The sequence below is a fragment of the Homalodisca vitripennis genome, chromosome 6 (genome assembly GCF_021130785.1).
Source record: "Homalodisca vitripennis isolate AUS2020 chromosome 6, UT_GWSS_2.1, whole genome shotgun sequence".
NCBI lineage: Eukaryota > Metazoa > Arthropoda > Insecta > Hemiptera > Cicadellidae > Homalodisca > Homalodisca vitripennis.
The window spans coordinates 31,863,965-31,879,944 of NC_060212.1; the positions used below are offsets into that span (position 1 = coordinate 31,863,965).

The window sequence follows — 15,980 nt, forward strand, 5'->3', positions numbered from 1 at the left end:
GATTTAAAAGTGAAGCCAATGTCGTACAATTCTGTAAGATGCGTCAAATTAAAGCTCTTAATATTGGCAATCTATTGGTTACATTTTTAAATATTAAAAAAAATTCGAAATAATTTTGATTATTGTTTACATTTTACATAGAGTTTACAATGACAAGAAAAAAGTAGTAAGCGAGGATTTTTTTTATTTTTTGGTCAGACAAAATTTGTCAGCGAGAAAGTTGTGTGAAAATAGATGAACATTTTTTTTTTAATTTATCATTTTTTTATTGGAAGTTTAGTTTAGCCTGTAGTAGCGTATGAAGTGATGAGTGAACGTTTCTGCCGGAACTGTAGTTGGCGCATTGGCTCACTGATACCGTATTAACTCAATAAATTAGTTTATTGTGCAATAAAAATACCTTTACGAAAGAACCAAGTTAATTTAACTAATTTATTAGTTTTAAAAATATTGTGGGTTTAATTGTTATTGCAATTATATACTTTATCCGTAACAATAACTGTATTATTTACAACGGTGTTCAACTCACTGTTGTTCACTCGGTGTTTACTCACTTATAAATGAATAATGAAAACAACGAATATATTTTTAAACATTTTTAATATTTGTACAAATATTTGTATTTAAAATTTAGCATTATTCATTTTAATTATGTTTTTAATATTTAACCTCTTCATCATGAAATGAGTATTATTACGGTATAAGATTTATCTTACTAGCGTGGTAAAATAGATTTCTAGTTATTTGATAATATTTTTTCGTGGATTTTAAAATTGGAAAATTAAAAATGCGTCACATTTACAATTACAGATGTACTGCTACTATAACGTATTGTTAATTACTCTCAACTTAATAGTTCCGTTTTCACTTCTATCGGCAGTCCCACGACTGCTACTGTTTTTTTTTTCAATAACTTTGAGTGCCCTAAAGTGAATTTTTTTAAATTTTTTTATTTTGGTTTTTTTAGGTGATTTTGGTACTGCAGTAGATTTATTACGAAAAGCGCTCAATTAAATGATGTTTAAAGCTTTTTTTAAGCGATTGAAGTATTTTTTAAATATTTATACAGAAATTAATTTAATTGTCCACAAAAGTTATTATAAAGGTTTCAAAATATGAGAGTAAAATAAATTATTCAGCATTTTCTCATAAACATACCAAGGTACAGGTGCAGTTACAAGTTTAATAAGAGTACACAAGTCTCCTCAGAAACCTTTGATAGTATGAAAGGCACAAAAACAGTCGGACACACAAAGCGGAACATCGGCACATCGTGTCCCGGCGCCGCCGCTGCTGGTGTATCTGCACACGTGGCTTCTCTTTCTTATCTGTAGTAGAATTATTCATCATGAAACATTATTATGAAAACGGTTTAGTGTCATTGCGGTTCCCACACGGTTATCGGGATTACTACAGGCGGCATGTACGGCACTCCCGAACCCATTGCAGGATTACTAGTCAAAGGGTTAAGAAAAGCAAACAAAACAAAACTGGTTGTATTTGACAGTTAACTACTGAATAAACGTTACTGTTACACATTGCAAATGTTTGCGGAGACTACTAGATATACATCAGAGCTGAGGGATAGCGTGACACTCAGCACCAATATCACGACGCCTAACAGAGACATGACCGAACGCAAAACGGTAGCGGTACTAAACCGGATACATCTACATCGGTCAGGACTGAGTTAATTTTATAGAATGATTTTAAATAAACAATTTTAAACTGTGCACGGATCAAATTTATCATGCTATCTCTTAGAGGCATATAATATTACTCCGTTATAATATAAAAATATAATTTTCACTCTAAGATTATTATTTCGTTAAATGTTTATGTTTATGTTGCGTGACCTGTGATCGCTCGTCTTGTCTCTGATTGGCTCTTACTCGTGTTGTGTAGCAGGTGAAGACAATTTGAGTAAATTAGTCATTCCATAACTATTTAACCTTTTTTTTCATATACCTTCTCCTCTCCTAATCACAGTGTTTTAATTGAATAGTGTTTTTGTCCTCGTAATAGTCTCATACCTTTCATTTTAGCACACTACTAGTTTAAAAATCCTCTAATACATTATTCACAAGGTTTAAAAAAGTACAATTTTACTGTAGAGAATTCATATCCAGCCTCCCTAATTTCACAGTTATAACTATTAGTTTTCTATATCAATAAAATTCCACCCCACCATGATCCAATGTTACTCTCTTATCACCAAATACACCACTGGTAACAAAGTTAGTATAGACCTTTCTAAATAATACTTGTAAAAAAAAAACGTAAACTGATTAGGATTAGTAACATAATTTTCTTGTTTCTACTTTTAAGTGTACCGTTTTACTGGTACATGAGGGGTTAGCTTTGAAATTTAAACTTTTGTGAAGGTTCAAAAATTAAAGGAAAATCTTCTGAAATAAATAAAGTTCAAACTAAAATAAAACTTCTTCTTAAAAATAATTACTGGATTTAAAATTAAAATAAAAACTTCTTGATGACTTTTAAATTCAAACTTGTAATATATTCGTCACTCCAAAAATGTACAAAGTTCTTACAACTTGTCTTTTATTCAATTTTCAAAATTCAAAACTTTTACACTCTAATCTGATCTGGCAATTCTTCACTTTAATTTATCTTCAAAATTCAATTTTATTTTGTTACTAATTTTCTTTACTTTACTTTAAATATTACTTCTTTTTAGTGTTAGAAATTTTTATTATAAAAATTCTTCAGTGTTAGAGAATTAAAATTTCTTCAGTGTTAGAGATTTAAAAATATTGCTGAAAGCATCTGTAACAACCACAAAACTCTTTTAGTATTTTTACATAAAATTTTATATACATGTGCTCACTGCACCAACAAGTTTTATATTGCACAGATCAAAAGGACAAGTTCCTAAATTCCCATTAAATTTAATTTTTACAATATTTCTTTCCCCAAAATTATTCCAAAATAACTAAGAATGTATATTGACTGGACTCCAGTTAAAAGGTTCACTTACCCGCAGGTTCGATGACGATTAGCAAAAGATTAACTCTAAGCACTTTCAAAGTCTACTCGTTACAATAACTTCCGATCAACTGAGACGGGAGGTACGGCACGTCTACCTCACCCCACCTCTCAATTTTGTTATCAAACACTGCCATCTGCAATGCACGCCTCGCTGATAGCAGCCTCTTTTGTACAGTCCAGTCCTTATCATTCTTCTGGGCCTACTCCTTCCACCAGTAATCCAGTTACCCCAGAATTACAATTTAATACAATCGGTACAAGAATTATAAAAATATAATTATTCAAGTTATAAAACTTTTTATGAAAGGGATTTTTCTCTTTAATTCACAATAAATTATTTATTGCTAAACTACAGCACGGGTACTGCTACTAACCTTTCTGGCATGGCAGTATTCTTTTTCCACGACTTCAGCCGTACAGTAGTAGATCTGCCTCGGACTGCCATCTAAAATCAAAACTTACTGATCAACTGAGATGTAAGTGTTAATGCTTACCAATTCTGAAATACATGTACTGGACAAACAAATTGAATGGGTTAACTAAAGACAAATGAAAGTGCATTCAACTTGACAGTCAATTTACGATTTGTGGTAATGTGACCGCAAAAGTCCATGTAACAAAATACAACTCTAATACCCAAATAAGACATTAATGAAAAATATTAGCGATGTCCACGCAAATGTCCAACAAAAACAAAATACCTTCCTTTTTAAACTATCTCTCACAACTATGTTAGCAAACAAACAACATAGTTAACAACAAATGTTTTGATTATTTATAATATTTATTACATGTTAAAATCGACTGTAACACTATTTTGAGTAATAATTACAAGGGTCATCCGAAAAGTAACGTCTATTTCACAGTAACTGTTCGAGCGTCCAGTTAGGTTCTAAAAGGCCCACATTGAGGTTCTCAGTGAATAGCCAACAATTCAAATACTGAATAGACAGCAGCTCTCAATGTGGGCCATGTCTTGTCACAGTAAATTTGATCTAAATCAGTTATTTATTATTTAATTTAAATAATTTTATGTCAATATAATTGAGATAAAATCCTCTAAAAACTGTTATTCTTGTAGTTCTTAAGAAAAGTTGCTGGTTTTTAAGATATTCAAAGTTTACAAGTTTTAATGGCCGGCATTTTGAAAATAGTAATGATAATTTCATGATATTTTTTCAGTAACTGGCCTTCCTATCAATCATACACATTTGGCCAAATTTTATATAATTTAATTTATTGGTTTTTGAGATATTAATTTTTTGATAAAAAACACATACAGACAGACAGATGGAAAACTAAGCATCAGAGACCCATGTTCATATGGTGAAATATTTTTGTCTTGACCTGAGCAATAACATGGCATACCTTTGTCCAGAGAGTTACGGAACAACCTGTATAACTGACACATATACAACTAGAATAGCCTACTTTTCAATTTTTGAGCACTACCCACAAGACTGTACGATACGGCTCAAACTGTACCCTACCCATCCACAGATTGACTTTGACAGAAAAGAAGCCTTCTTACAAAGCTACACAATAACCTCACATGGAGTTAACCTACCATTTAAAGTTAGTTAGTTAAGGTTATGTGTCTAGTGTGGTGGTACAGCACTGATAAAAACTAACTATTACATACGTAAAAAGGATGTTTGAAGAAAATGTTTTAAAGCCTTTCATTTAAATTTAGTACACCAGTACTGTAATGATAATTTTAATAGCATTTGGTGTAATAAAACAACTTTTTTACATTTCAAGCACTTATTGACGGCCTTCCAATAATCCAGTGTTTTCACTGATCCGCCAATACCTTGCTCTGATATCGGATGGATTAGTGAGAGTTAAAGTTATGGTATTTCTTAAAAGTTATGTCTATAAAGAATTTGAATCAGTGAAAATGACTGAATCACAGCTGGTACTAGATTAGTTCCAATGTGCCATACAATACGCACCTGAAGATGGAAAGAGCGACATAGCAGCCAAGCTGTCTGGATGCAGGAAATAAAGTGTGGAGCTCTCCTGCAGGATCATATAGCTGTGGTAGTTCTCCTCCCATACGACCAGGACTGCGTCTCCAATGTTACACCTGTACCAAATGCCTGCGTAATTTTATCAATTTTTGGAGCAAATTTGTAACACTTTCACTGCCGACAACGTCTTTTGACTGCGCTGACTTTTACAATAACAAAAATGTATTTAAAGGTATTTGGACTTCGGCATTGATAGTTACTCGCTATTTCCAGGGACGTATGGATATTTACGGATTATGACGTATGAAATGTTGTTGTCATCGACACGTCGTGTTTGCCGTTGTTCTGATATCGTTCTGCTTGTTTGTCGTCTGCATTTTTATTGTTTTGCTTGCTATTACTTTAGTTTACAACGATTGTTTTGTAAGTAAATACAATGAATTGTGACAGTATTGAAGATAATCAAGTGCTATAAGAGTTACTCCGATTTTTAAGTGACAATGAAAGTGATGATTTATTCCAAGATGACACAGATAATGATTCTGATTTTATTACCGATGGACTTCTTGGAGATGCAAATATTTGTTTGATATAGTTTTTTTTTTTTTTAACTCAAATAACAAATATAAGCAGAATAGTAATAACAACTTTTATTATGCTCTTTGACAACTAAAAAACAATCAGGCAAGGCTGCAAGAAAAGGCACTAGCGAGTGCAAAATTGCCATGTGCAAAAAGACACAAAATGTGTTCCAAGACTTTCACACTAAAAAAAGTATTTAAACATAAGTGGATTTCAATTGAAAATATGTGTAGCCATAGTGACAGTAATGAAAATGCTGAATACAGAAAATAATAATGAAAAATATATTTGTTTTGTAATTTTACAAATTTTACTTCAAGTTAATTTAGTAATGCTATCACAAGTGAATTATACACTTAAATAAACATAACTTTAAATTAGACCACACAACTGTACGAAAAACGGCCTTTGACCTCAAAATATGTAGATACAGTACTGACAATAAGTATGACCAAACCACAGTCATTATGACTTCTTTATATCTAATTATATTTAAAATTACCTGATATTCAAGATCTCATAGGTGTCGGTAAGAAAGGTTGATTGCCAGTTCACAACTGCTGATCCATTGATAAAAGGAATATAAATTTAAATACTTCTTTGACATAATGCAACAAGTACAATACTGATAACTTACTATGAAAAATATAATCCATAAATACAGAAAAAGACATTTCTTATGATTAATTTAAACATGCAAAATTCTTAGTCAGTCTAATGTAACTTCTAAAAATATAAATACGAGATACTGTGATCACTTACGAGCCAACGCTGACTCTTCCCTGCTGAATTAGTGTTGTTGTACTTTTTGACTGCAACAAAACCAATTAGCACTTAAAAACACAATTTTTTTCAAACTAATAGTTATGTTTTTAAAGCGTACACAAAAATAATGCAGAAAAATTATTCCAGTTCCATAATAAAATTAAATAAAAGATATCAAACATAATGCCTAAGTTAAATTAAATGATAAGGGTGTCCAGAAATCAATCTCCTATTTATACAGAACAGAAGTACTTACCAGCTTCTCTTTCAGTTGAGTTTTCCGGGCAGGATCTGGACTGGTTGCAGCATCTCGCAACCCTCCATCACTGTAACATCAATTTAAACTTAGACAAAATATATCCAGTGGAATGTGAAATTAATATTGCATACTCTAGGTACCGTTTTGATATAAAAAAAATCAAGTAAACTTTAGTCAATTTTTTTTATGAAAGTCCAAACTTTTATGTACTTTTCTACTCGATTGCCATCAATATCAAGGCACTTGTCTAAAAACAACTCTTTGTATACTGTCGTAACAGAAGATTGGTGCCTGATTTAACAACGATTACAACGCATTCATTTTGACGCTACTGTCGTCGTGGCACTGATCTTCAATATGCTCCTTCTCATGAAAAAGCAAATGATAAGTCACTGGGCACTATAATTGGGGCTGTTTCGGGATTATCAAATTGTTCCCAGCAATTGCTGTGATGAGATCTTGAGTTTGTTTTACAGCGTGTGGACGGTCTTGTCATACAGGAAAACACGTTTCTAAAAAAAATTGTCATATACACCCCTTTTTGAAACTTAAGGAAACTCTTTTGATAATGAAGAAATCGTGAAATCTCCGTTCATTTTCACTTTATGCAACAAAACGTTGGTGATCATGGAGGGTTGTCCACTCTGTTTCTCATGAACATTCTTTTGGCCATCTTTTAAAGCTCTTACCCATTCGAATGCTATTCCATCACTCATAATTTTTTTGTCTATACTTCACAATACTGACAATGAATTTCAACTGCTTCGACGCCTACAACACAAATAACAGCACGTACTTCACAGTTGACAGCATGCATTAACAGATAATTGCCATAATTGCGTCCGTGGTTTGCTAACAGATGAAGGTAGACAGTGCGCAAACGCGGGATACCGGCAGTAATTTCTTAACGGTACTTACTTAAAAAAGACACCTCGTATAACGGAAACAATCCAGACTAGGTGAGACTTACCCATCGCACAGTGCAATGGATGTGCTCATGTCCTGATGAGAGGGGGTGCCGTGGGGGGTGGGGGAGCTCCGAGCCTCCGCCAGCTCAGCCTCCAGTCTCACCTTGGCCGCCTCCAGTGCCTCCACCCTCTCCAGAAGTGAACTCTCACTGCCCACACTCCTGCCAATATATCATCATTAACGAAAAGCTTCAGAGAATTGTGACCATGCAAAATTAATATATTTATTAGTATATTTATCCACTGAAATCATACTTTTTTGGCTTCACAATTTATGACTATGCTCGTAGCATTCACACTAAACATGTTTTCTCCAGCGAACTTGTTTTTTTTATGTAATTCTGTTGTAAACATGGTCTGTAGTGGCTATGTAAACAGTGTTTACTACTGTAGAATAAGGGTATCTGGTTTCATTGAAAAAAATCAACCCACATTTTATATGAATGAGTACAGTTTTATCTTAAAAATAATAAAGAACTATCCATAGGAGTAAAATTGTATAAATTATTGCTTTTTAATGAAACATTTATAATAAAATCCCAAAAGTTTATTTTAAAATTACATATATATATATGTTTGCAAAACACATTTAATTATTACAAATTAATTATTTACTGATAATGAAAGATTGTACAGAATATTAAAGAATACTAATAAATTGTACAGTTGTATTTAAATTGTATAAGTTCAAAAGTTATTCAGGGTGGCACTCAATTGCAGTACGGACTTCAGACTAACAACACTGGGTTCTCAGCGAATAGCCAAAAATACAAAAACTAAATAAACGGCAGCTCTCAATCTCAATGTGGGCCATGTCTTGTCACAGTAAATCTACTCTAAATCAGTTATTATTAAATTTAAATAATTTTTGTGTCATTGGATTTGTGATAATATCCTTTAAAAACTGTTATTCTTGTAGTTCTTGAGAAAAACTTCTGGTTTTTAATATATTCAAAGTTTAAAAGTTTTAATGGTCGCCATTTTTAAAATACTAAATATAATTTCATGATATTTTTTCAGTAACTGGCCTTGTTATCATAACATTTGAGCCAAATTTGGTAGAGTTTAATTTATTGGTTTTTGAGATATTAATTTTTTAATTAAAAACATATGCAGACAGACAGATGGGAAACTAAGCCCATGTTCTACTAATGTGCCAAACTAATCAGAGACCCATGTTCATATGGTGAAATATTTTTGTCTTGACCTGAGCAATAACATGGTATACCTTTGTCCAGAGAGTTATGGGACACCCTGTATTACACAAAAACTGGTAAAAAAAACGTACAAAACTGAAAACCGGTGTCGAAAAATGGAAAATTTGCTGTACTTTTAACTCCTAAGATAGATTACCAATTTGTTTGAATAAGCTCATAAATAGATATAGAATTTATACTAATCTCAATTTAGACACTAGATTTTTTTATTGAATCAGAATTATTTTTAAATTTCCTCTGCGTTATTTGCATCATAGTAATTTAAAATGTTTAAAGAAGAAATTAAAAATAATTTAAAATTTAATTTTAATGAATATTTCTAGTACAAAGATAAACCATATATAACACAAAGAATAACACTTTTAAAAATACACACCTATGTGTAATCAAGAATAGTTAGCACACGCCTTCTAGTAAAATTTTATAGGTTTTCATCCCTTCTATTTCTATTGGGATGGGCTGGAATGAGATGGGCTGGCCATTTACTAAGGAAGGAGGACAACTCCTTAGTCAAGAACGTCCTTGTAAACAATCCGGGGGGCAGAAGACCACCAGGAAGGCCCAAGTTGAGATGGCGAGACCAGATCAGAAGAGACATAAGAAAACTGGGAAGAAGGGAAGAAGAGGCAATGGATAGAGAGATCTGGAGGCAGTGTGTTGGCGAGGCAAAGTACCACCTTGGGTACCAAGAGCCACGGCAGTAAGTAAGTAAGTAAGTCTATTACTTTAGTGTATAGGCCAACTACGTGTCATTCGTCTTATTGGTAAAGTCAATGTTTAGATAAGAATTATAGGCTAATTTAAAATTACTTAAAAATAAAGCTGCTTAATAGATTTCAACACCCACCACCATTCATTATAAAACAAAGAGAATATTAGAAAATAACTACTATGTTTAGTGGCCAGTGGTGCTGGCCTTACGAGCTATGGAGTTATTATATCTTGGCCAGCACAGCTGAACATACGAGTTGAGATAACATTACGGCAAAAATTAATCCACCCTTCAGACCAAATGGCAGCGGCTAGTAGAGCTGGCCATACGAGCTCCAAGGACAAATTATAAATACTGTCTTCGGGTACATAGGGTTAAGGAGAGATTGCTCTCCTTTTTTAGCCTTATTCTGACCTTCCCTATGGGCCACATTTGTTCAAAGATCTACCAACATAACAAGGAAGGGAATCATAAAATAGGCAGTATCAATAAGAACATTTCCAACCACATAAATAATTTGAAATTATCTTATCCCTAACTCGCACACAAAGGCTGGCTTTCAGTTCTCCACTGCACATTTTATTTTTAAGCTTGGCTGAGTTAACCCTACATCGGGCGCTAAACGGAGTTTTCCTCCGTGTATTTTTTATTATTAAAAATAGTACTACTTTGCTGATTTTGGCAGTCGTTTCCCGCAGTGTACTTCACGAGCATCTTTCGGGGAAGCGAAACAATAGTCTCCCGCTTATCTTTGTCAAAATCTGTCAGTATAAGGTCTACTTCCGTGCGAGACTGGACGATTCCTCCCTGAGCGCCCGATGTTGTGTTTGGAGTGCTTGGACGAAATCTCCGTGAGCGCCTTATTGTGTTTAGTTTTTATGGAGTAATAATCCGTGTGCGCCTAAATGTGTGACCTGTGATGGTTTTTTTTTAAGTTTTACAATATATTTTATTTGAATTTTGTGAAATGTAGAATGAAGACGAGAGACTTGTCAATACAGTACCCTTGTGCTAGGGAACATTTCAGTACTGCTTATGGAGTGAACATTGTCATCATAAGAACTAGAAGGAAATTTTTTTGAAACTTTGTGTAGTGTTAAAAAAATTTTTAGTAAAGAATAAATTTTTATATCAGAGTAATAATTGACATTACAATTGTATAAAATCTCAAGAATTGAAGTAAGTTGTTTTTGTAAGAAGTTAAAAACTAAGTTAATTTCCATATATTATTACAGTAGGTTAAACATTTTTACAATTAATTGTAAATTACAATGTAATTACAATTAATATTCCTTGAAATAAATCATGTTGTTAGTATACAATAACATTTTCTAAGATTTTAAATTTCTTATTTGAAAAATTCATTACATAAGAAAGTAATATCTATTTAATTTCTAAAAATGAATATATTACATTGTAATTAAATCAGTATGAATATTTAAACAAATAAAAACAGTTTAAACGACTATGATATCCATTATTCGCTAACCTGGAGGAAACCTCCGTGAGCACCTGATTTCTAATATTAAGCGCCTGATGGAGGGTTAATCAAAACAACTGAAATTTAGCCAAGTTCTAATTCATTTATCTATGTAAAAAATACAAATCATTACTATACAATTGGCTGAGTCAATCATAAAAACTTAAATTTAGCCAAGTTCTCTCTAATTCATTTATCTGTGTAAAAAGACACAATCATAACTGTACGCTTGGCTGAGTCTATCATAGAACATCTGAAATTTAGCCAAGTTTTAATTCATTTATCTATGTAAAAAGAGACAATCATTACAAAAAGATTGTACATTTGAACTGACCCACTGGTGCCGGTAAGTCGTTGAATGGTCTCTCGGTGTTTCTGGCACTCTGACTCAATATGGAGGCTGTGCAGTCGTAGACTCTCCAGTTGTCTGTCTTTCTCCACCAGTACCCGGCGCATTGCCTCGTTGAACCAGATCTGCAACAAGTCTCAATGTTATGATTCAATACAAATCCCGTTTTAATCAACTGAGCGATCATAGAATACGTTCACACTGTTTAACGCTCCGAGCGTCCATCATATACGTTCACACTGTTAAACGCTCCGAGCGTCCATCATATACGTTCACACTGTTAAACGCTCCGAGCGTCCATCATATACGTTCACACTGTTAAACGCTCCGAGCGTCCATCATATACGTTCACACTGTTTAACGCTCCGAGCGTCCATCATATACGTTCACACTGTTTAACGCTCCGAGCGTCCATCATATATGTTCACACTGTTTAACGCTCCGAGCGTCCATCATATTTCATGAAATATATACCCGTTTTGTGAGGTTTTATAGGCTCTCCTTGTAAATTTGATAATAAATCTAAATATTAACTTAAATATAAATTGTTATATACCACTTCTATTGCAAAGCACTGTGCTTACAGACTGTGAAAGTATGAAGTTAGGAAAACAAATTTCTTACTTTAAAAATAAAAAAGTTACAAAAATAAAACAAATTTTGCAAAAACGTATGCACATATATTTCATATATTACACATATTAAAAATTCAGAATAGCAAAATTGTAGGAAATATTGTTTGGTTCATATTAATAAATATTTATATATATTTATAATACATTTGTTCTTACTTGTGGTAGTTATATAACACATTGATATAACAACGTTCTTACTTTTTATTATATTATACTAAATATAGCAGTAATATAACATTTAAAATAGCCTACTTGTACGAAACTTTGCCATGAACACAGAAACATACATTACAGTAAGATTTTTTTTATAAATAGTGAATAACATTCATGAAAAACAAACAATAATTATAAGCAATAATATCATTTCTAACAATTAGTATCTATATAACAACGAATTGAAAATAAAACAAGCACAACATAGACTTTAAATAGTGAAATTCACACGTTTGCATCTGAACAACAACAATATATAAGTTGGAAACAACAGCTTATGAAAACGATGTAGACTAATGTTCCGTACAGACTAAAAGAAATCCAAAGATCACTAAACAAAAAGAAAAACTCATGAACCTTCAAACGTTATACGTCATAATGCGATTTTACCAGTAATAGAGTCGGTAAAATGAATTTAAAGAGATGATGTGTATTCTCAACATTTTTGATAATGCATTTAGTGAAAGTCTGAGTCATCAAAAATATTGATGCTGGACGCTCGGAGGGTTAACCCTAATAGTGCCAATGTATGAAAAATGTGCTAGAGTAGCCAATGTCCGTCTCTACGGATGTCTGTAAGATGTGTAAGAAGAGCAGGCGTCTGTTTAAACGGACATCTATAAAAATAAATTGCCAAAAATCAAAATAAAGTCTAATGTTTGTAATATTTTTGTTTTTGTACTCATTGCACAATAACCATTTTGGAAAATTTTTTTTCATGTGTTTGAACTACATCCATAAGCAAATCATGGCATATTGCAATTCATGTAAGTATCTTTTCTCAGGTTCTACTAAAGGTATGGGTATAAGAAGTTGGCCTAGGTTTCTTACACTCTAACTTAGATATTTATAACTTTTGGTAAGAAATTGTCACATATTTTTTATCCTAAGGTGCATAAATAAAGGAAATTTAACATTGAACAAATTGGCATGTCAGACTCCAGTTAATTTTTTTTCATAAGTGTAATGGTGTGTAAACAGTTTATTTTTTAAAATAGTTCAGAAGATTTTTAAATTTATATAGATATTTATTTATTTGTTGTCATACATGTAGGTGACAACTATAACACTATCTACTATGTAAGACATTTTTGAACTGTGAATTTCTTTTAGCACAATGAAAAAGGAAATAATTTAACATAAGCTGTACTTTATTACTAACATATATATTTTTTAATTCGTATACAGTAAAAAATTAACATTTTTGTCAAAAAATAACATCATAATATTTAAAGTGGGCAGCTGTGAAAAAGTTTGGCTCTGCTCTTCTTAGTAAAGCGTAGGACATACACATTGGCACTTTTTGCATCGTAACATAGAAAAATGTTTGCCACTGAGAGGATTAAATCTTATTGGTCAGTTAAAATTGTTATCTATTCCATACTGTTCATTTTTTATTAATATTTGTGAGGAAATCAACAATGTTTACAACAAATGAATCAACCTCTACAAGACAATAGTCATTATGGAACTGTTCCACTTCACTTTATTCTAATCCAAACCTGCATCAGCTTTGCTCCCATAAAATTAATTTTGTGAAATAAAACGTATCTGACACCATTTTTAAGTGATATGATTGTACTAATTTTACACAAACCAATTATATTTGTACCACTGCAACGTAAATTCATACTGTGTCAAAATGCACATTTTGTCTAATTCAAATTTTACACCCATTTTCAAGATTTAATTAGAGTTAGGGGCAAAATTCTTGCTCTGAATCATTCCAAGCAAGGCTAATGAATGAATAGTTTTCATTTTCTGCTTTAAAGTTCTCACTTAACAAAGAGTCTTAATTCATGCATGATTCATGTTACTCAAGTAACCAAGCTGCTCAAACCATGGCAAATAAACAGATAAGAGTTTAAAGCATAACTATAAATGAAATAAAGACCATAAAATCATTTTGACAGAAAATGTTTTAATAAAATTACATTTTAAATTACATCTTATTCTGTTTGTTTTGTTGATGGCTACACAACTAAACAATTTAGGTGCAAGGCTAAATATTAGTGACTTAATTAGAGCACATTTATACTTATGATTATGGTGGAAATCTCCAAACAAAATAAATGGTCATAATCAGCAGGGCCGTGCGCAGAATTTTATTTAGGGGGGGGTTCTATACTTATTTTATGAAATAAAAAAGAAGAAACTTAAATAAGTAATAGATTAAAAATTAATACGTATGGAAAATGAGTTTATTATAAAATTGTAAAAACTACATTAATACATTTGTAACTCATTCTTTAAACAAAGTAAAAACTTTTTCAAATAAAAACATATGTGATCTACTCTTTCAATAAGTTGATGCGTCGAGGTACAGAAAAAAAATTCATCTAATACTGAGTTCACATCTACTTCAATGTCTCGATGAATGTTCAGTGTCGCAACAACGCACCTATTCACACCTATTCGTGGCTGCAGGAGGACTGAGCGCTGCACGCTCCGTCGCTCTATCGCTCTGGTCCGCGCATGCGCTCTCCGTTTTTGGTCCCGCGCGACCAATTGTGTAGCGCGTCGGAGCTCCAATTTTTAAACAGTATATAACACAAATCAGGCGGAAAAGCGCGCGCAATCAAACGATTGGATATATTTGCGTGCGCATGCGCGTAAACTGACGGCGCAATAGAGCACAATTAAACTGATATATGGAAACAATATGATATATCCCAATCTTCAAGGGGGGGGTTTGAACCCCCATGCGCACGGGCCTGATAATCAGTGTCCTAACTAGGATTTGGCTTTGGTGGTAGGGGAGGAGTGGATCTAACTAAAGAGCATACCACACAGCAGGTTATGGAATAAATCTAAATTTAAATAAAGATGGCTAATTGAAAGTAAAATATTTAACTCCTCTAATTCAAAACACTTGAATTGTTGATGCTATACGAGTATATGTAACATTTTTTGGGCTTTTAGAAAAGGTTAAGTCCCCTTAGTTACACCACTAACCAAAATACTAGGTGTGGTGGGAAATAAACTGAATTAGTATTGTTTTAGCCACAGAATGAATCCAATAAGGCTGAAACTCGTAAGGCCGATCATGTGCTCCTCCTTCCACCTATTGCTCAAGTTTCATCAGGCTCTGCACTCATTCTGACCGTAGCGCCAATTACGTTCACTTTATGTTTCGTCGCTATGTTGGGAAAATGTTGAGTGTACAGAAAGAACAGCGAGGGAACACAAAATTTCTTTTCAAAGCTAGAAAATCTGCAAGCAAAACATTTCAAATGTATAAGTGTACGCTGATGATCGTTTATCACGTGTTTGAATGGTTTAAACAATTAAATATGGCCGCAAAGACACAAGTTGTGACACACGTTAAAAAGACTGATGCATTGAAAAAAAATTAGTAACCCTGTTTGACAAGATCGCCGTTTAACTATTATCAGAGCAATGTCTGAGTTAACAGGAATTGACAAGTAAAGCATTAGGCAGATTCTCCATGAAAATTTCAAAGTGTATTCGAATATGGTTTCAAAGAGTCTCACACCTGAATAAAAAAAAAAAATACTGAAGAATGATTTGTTCTGACATGTTTCTGAAACATACAAAAACGATCCTACACACTTACAAAACATTATTACTTATGATGAATTGTGCGTTTTTTCTTATGGTCCTAAAACAAAACGTCAATCGATGCATTGGAAATCACCTGATTCTCTATGGCAAAAAATGAAGCAATGACAAAACAAATTTAAGGCAATGATGATTGCTTTTTTTTATATCAAAGGAACTGTGCGTATTGATTGGGTATCAGAGGGGCAAACAGAATCAGCATTACTGCATTAGTGTCCTTACATGAGCGTGTACGG

The 15,980-nt window shown here is 32.8% G+C and overlaps 1 protein-coding gene across 5 annotated transcripts in view; it reads right to left on the minus strand.

Moving 5' to 3' along the window:
• The window catches only part of LOC124364211 (RB1-inducible coiled-coil protein 1-like), an 86,442-nt gene that overhangs the window by 8,834 nt on the left and 61,628 nt on the right, over nt 1–15,980 (minus strand). For all 5 annotated transcript variants that reach the window (XR_006922589.1, XM_046819525.1, XM_046819526.1 and 2 more), the window contains exons 17-22: nt 11,300–11,439; nt 7,559–7,717; nt 6,586–6,655; nt 6,327–6,376; nt 4,965–5,098; nt 3,384–3,454 (exon numbers count right to left, since the gene is read on the minus strand). Coding sequence is in view for 4 of the 5 variants with exons in the window: in XM_046819525.1 (XP_046675481.1) it covers nt 3,384–3,454; nt 4,965–5,098; nt 6,327–6,376; nt 6,586–6,655; nt 7,559–7,717; nt 11,300–11,439 (624 nt within the window). In the remaining variant the exon portion in view is untranslated. The remainder of the gene's footprint in view (nt 1–3,383; nt 3,455–4,964; nt 5,099–6,326; nt 6,377–6,585; nt 6,656–7,558; nt 7,718–11,299; nt 11,440–15,980) is intronic.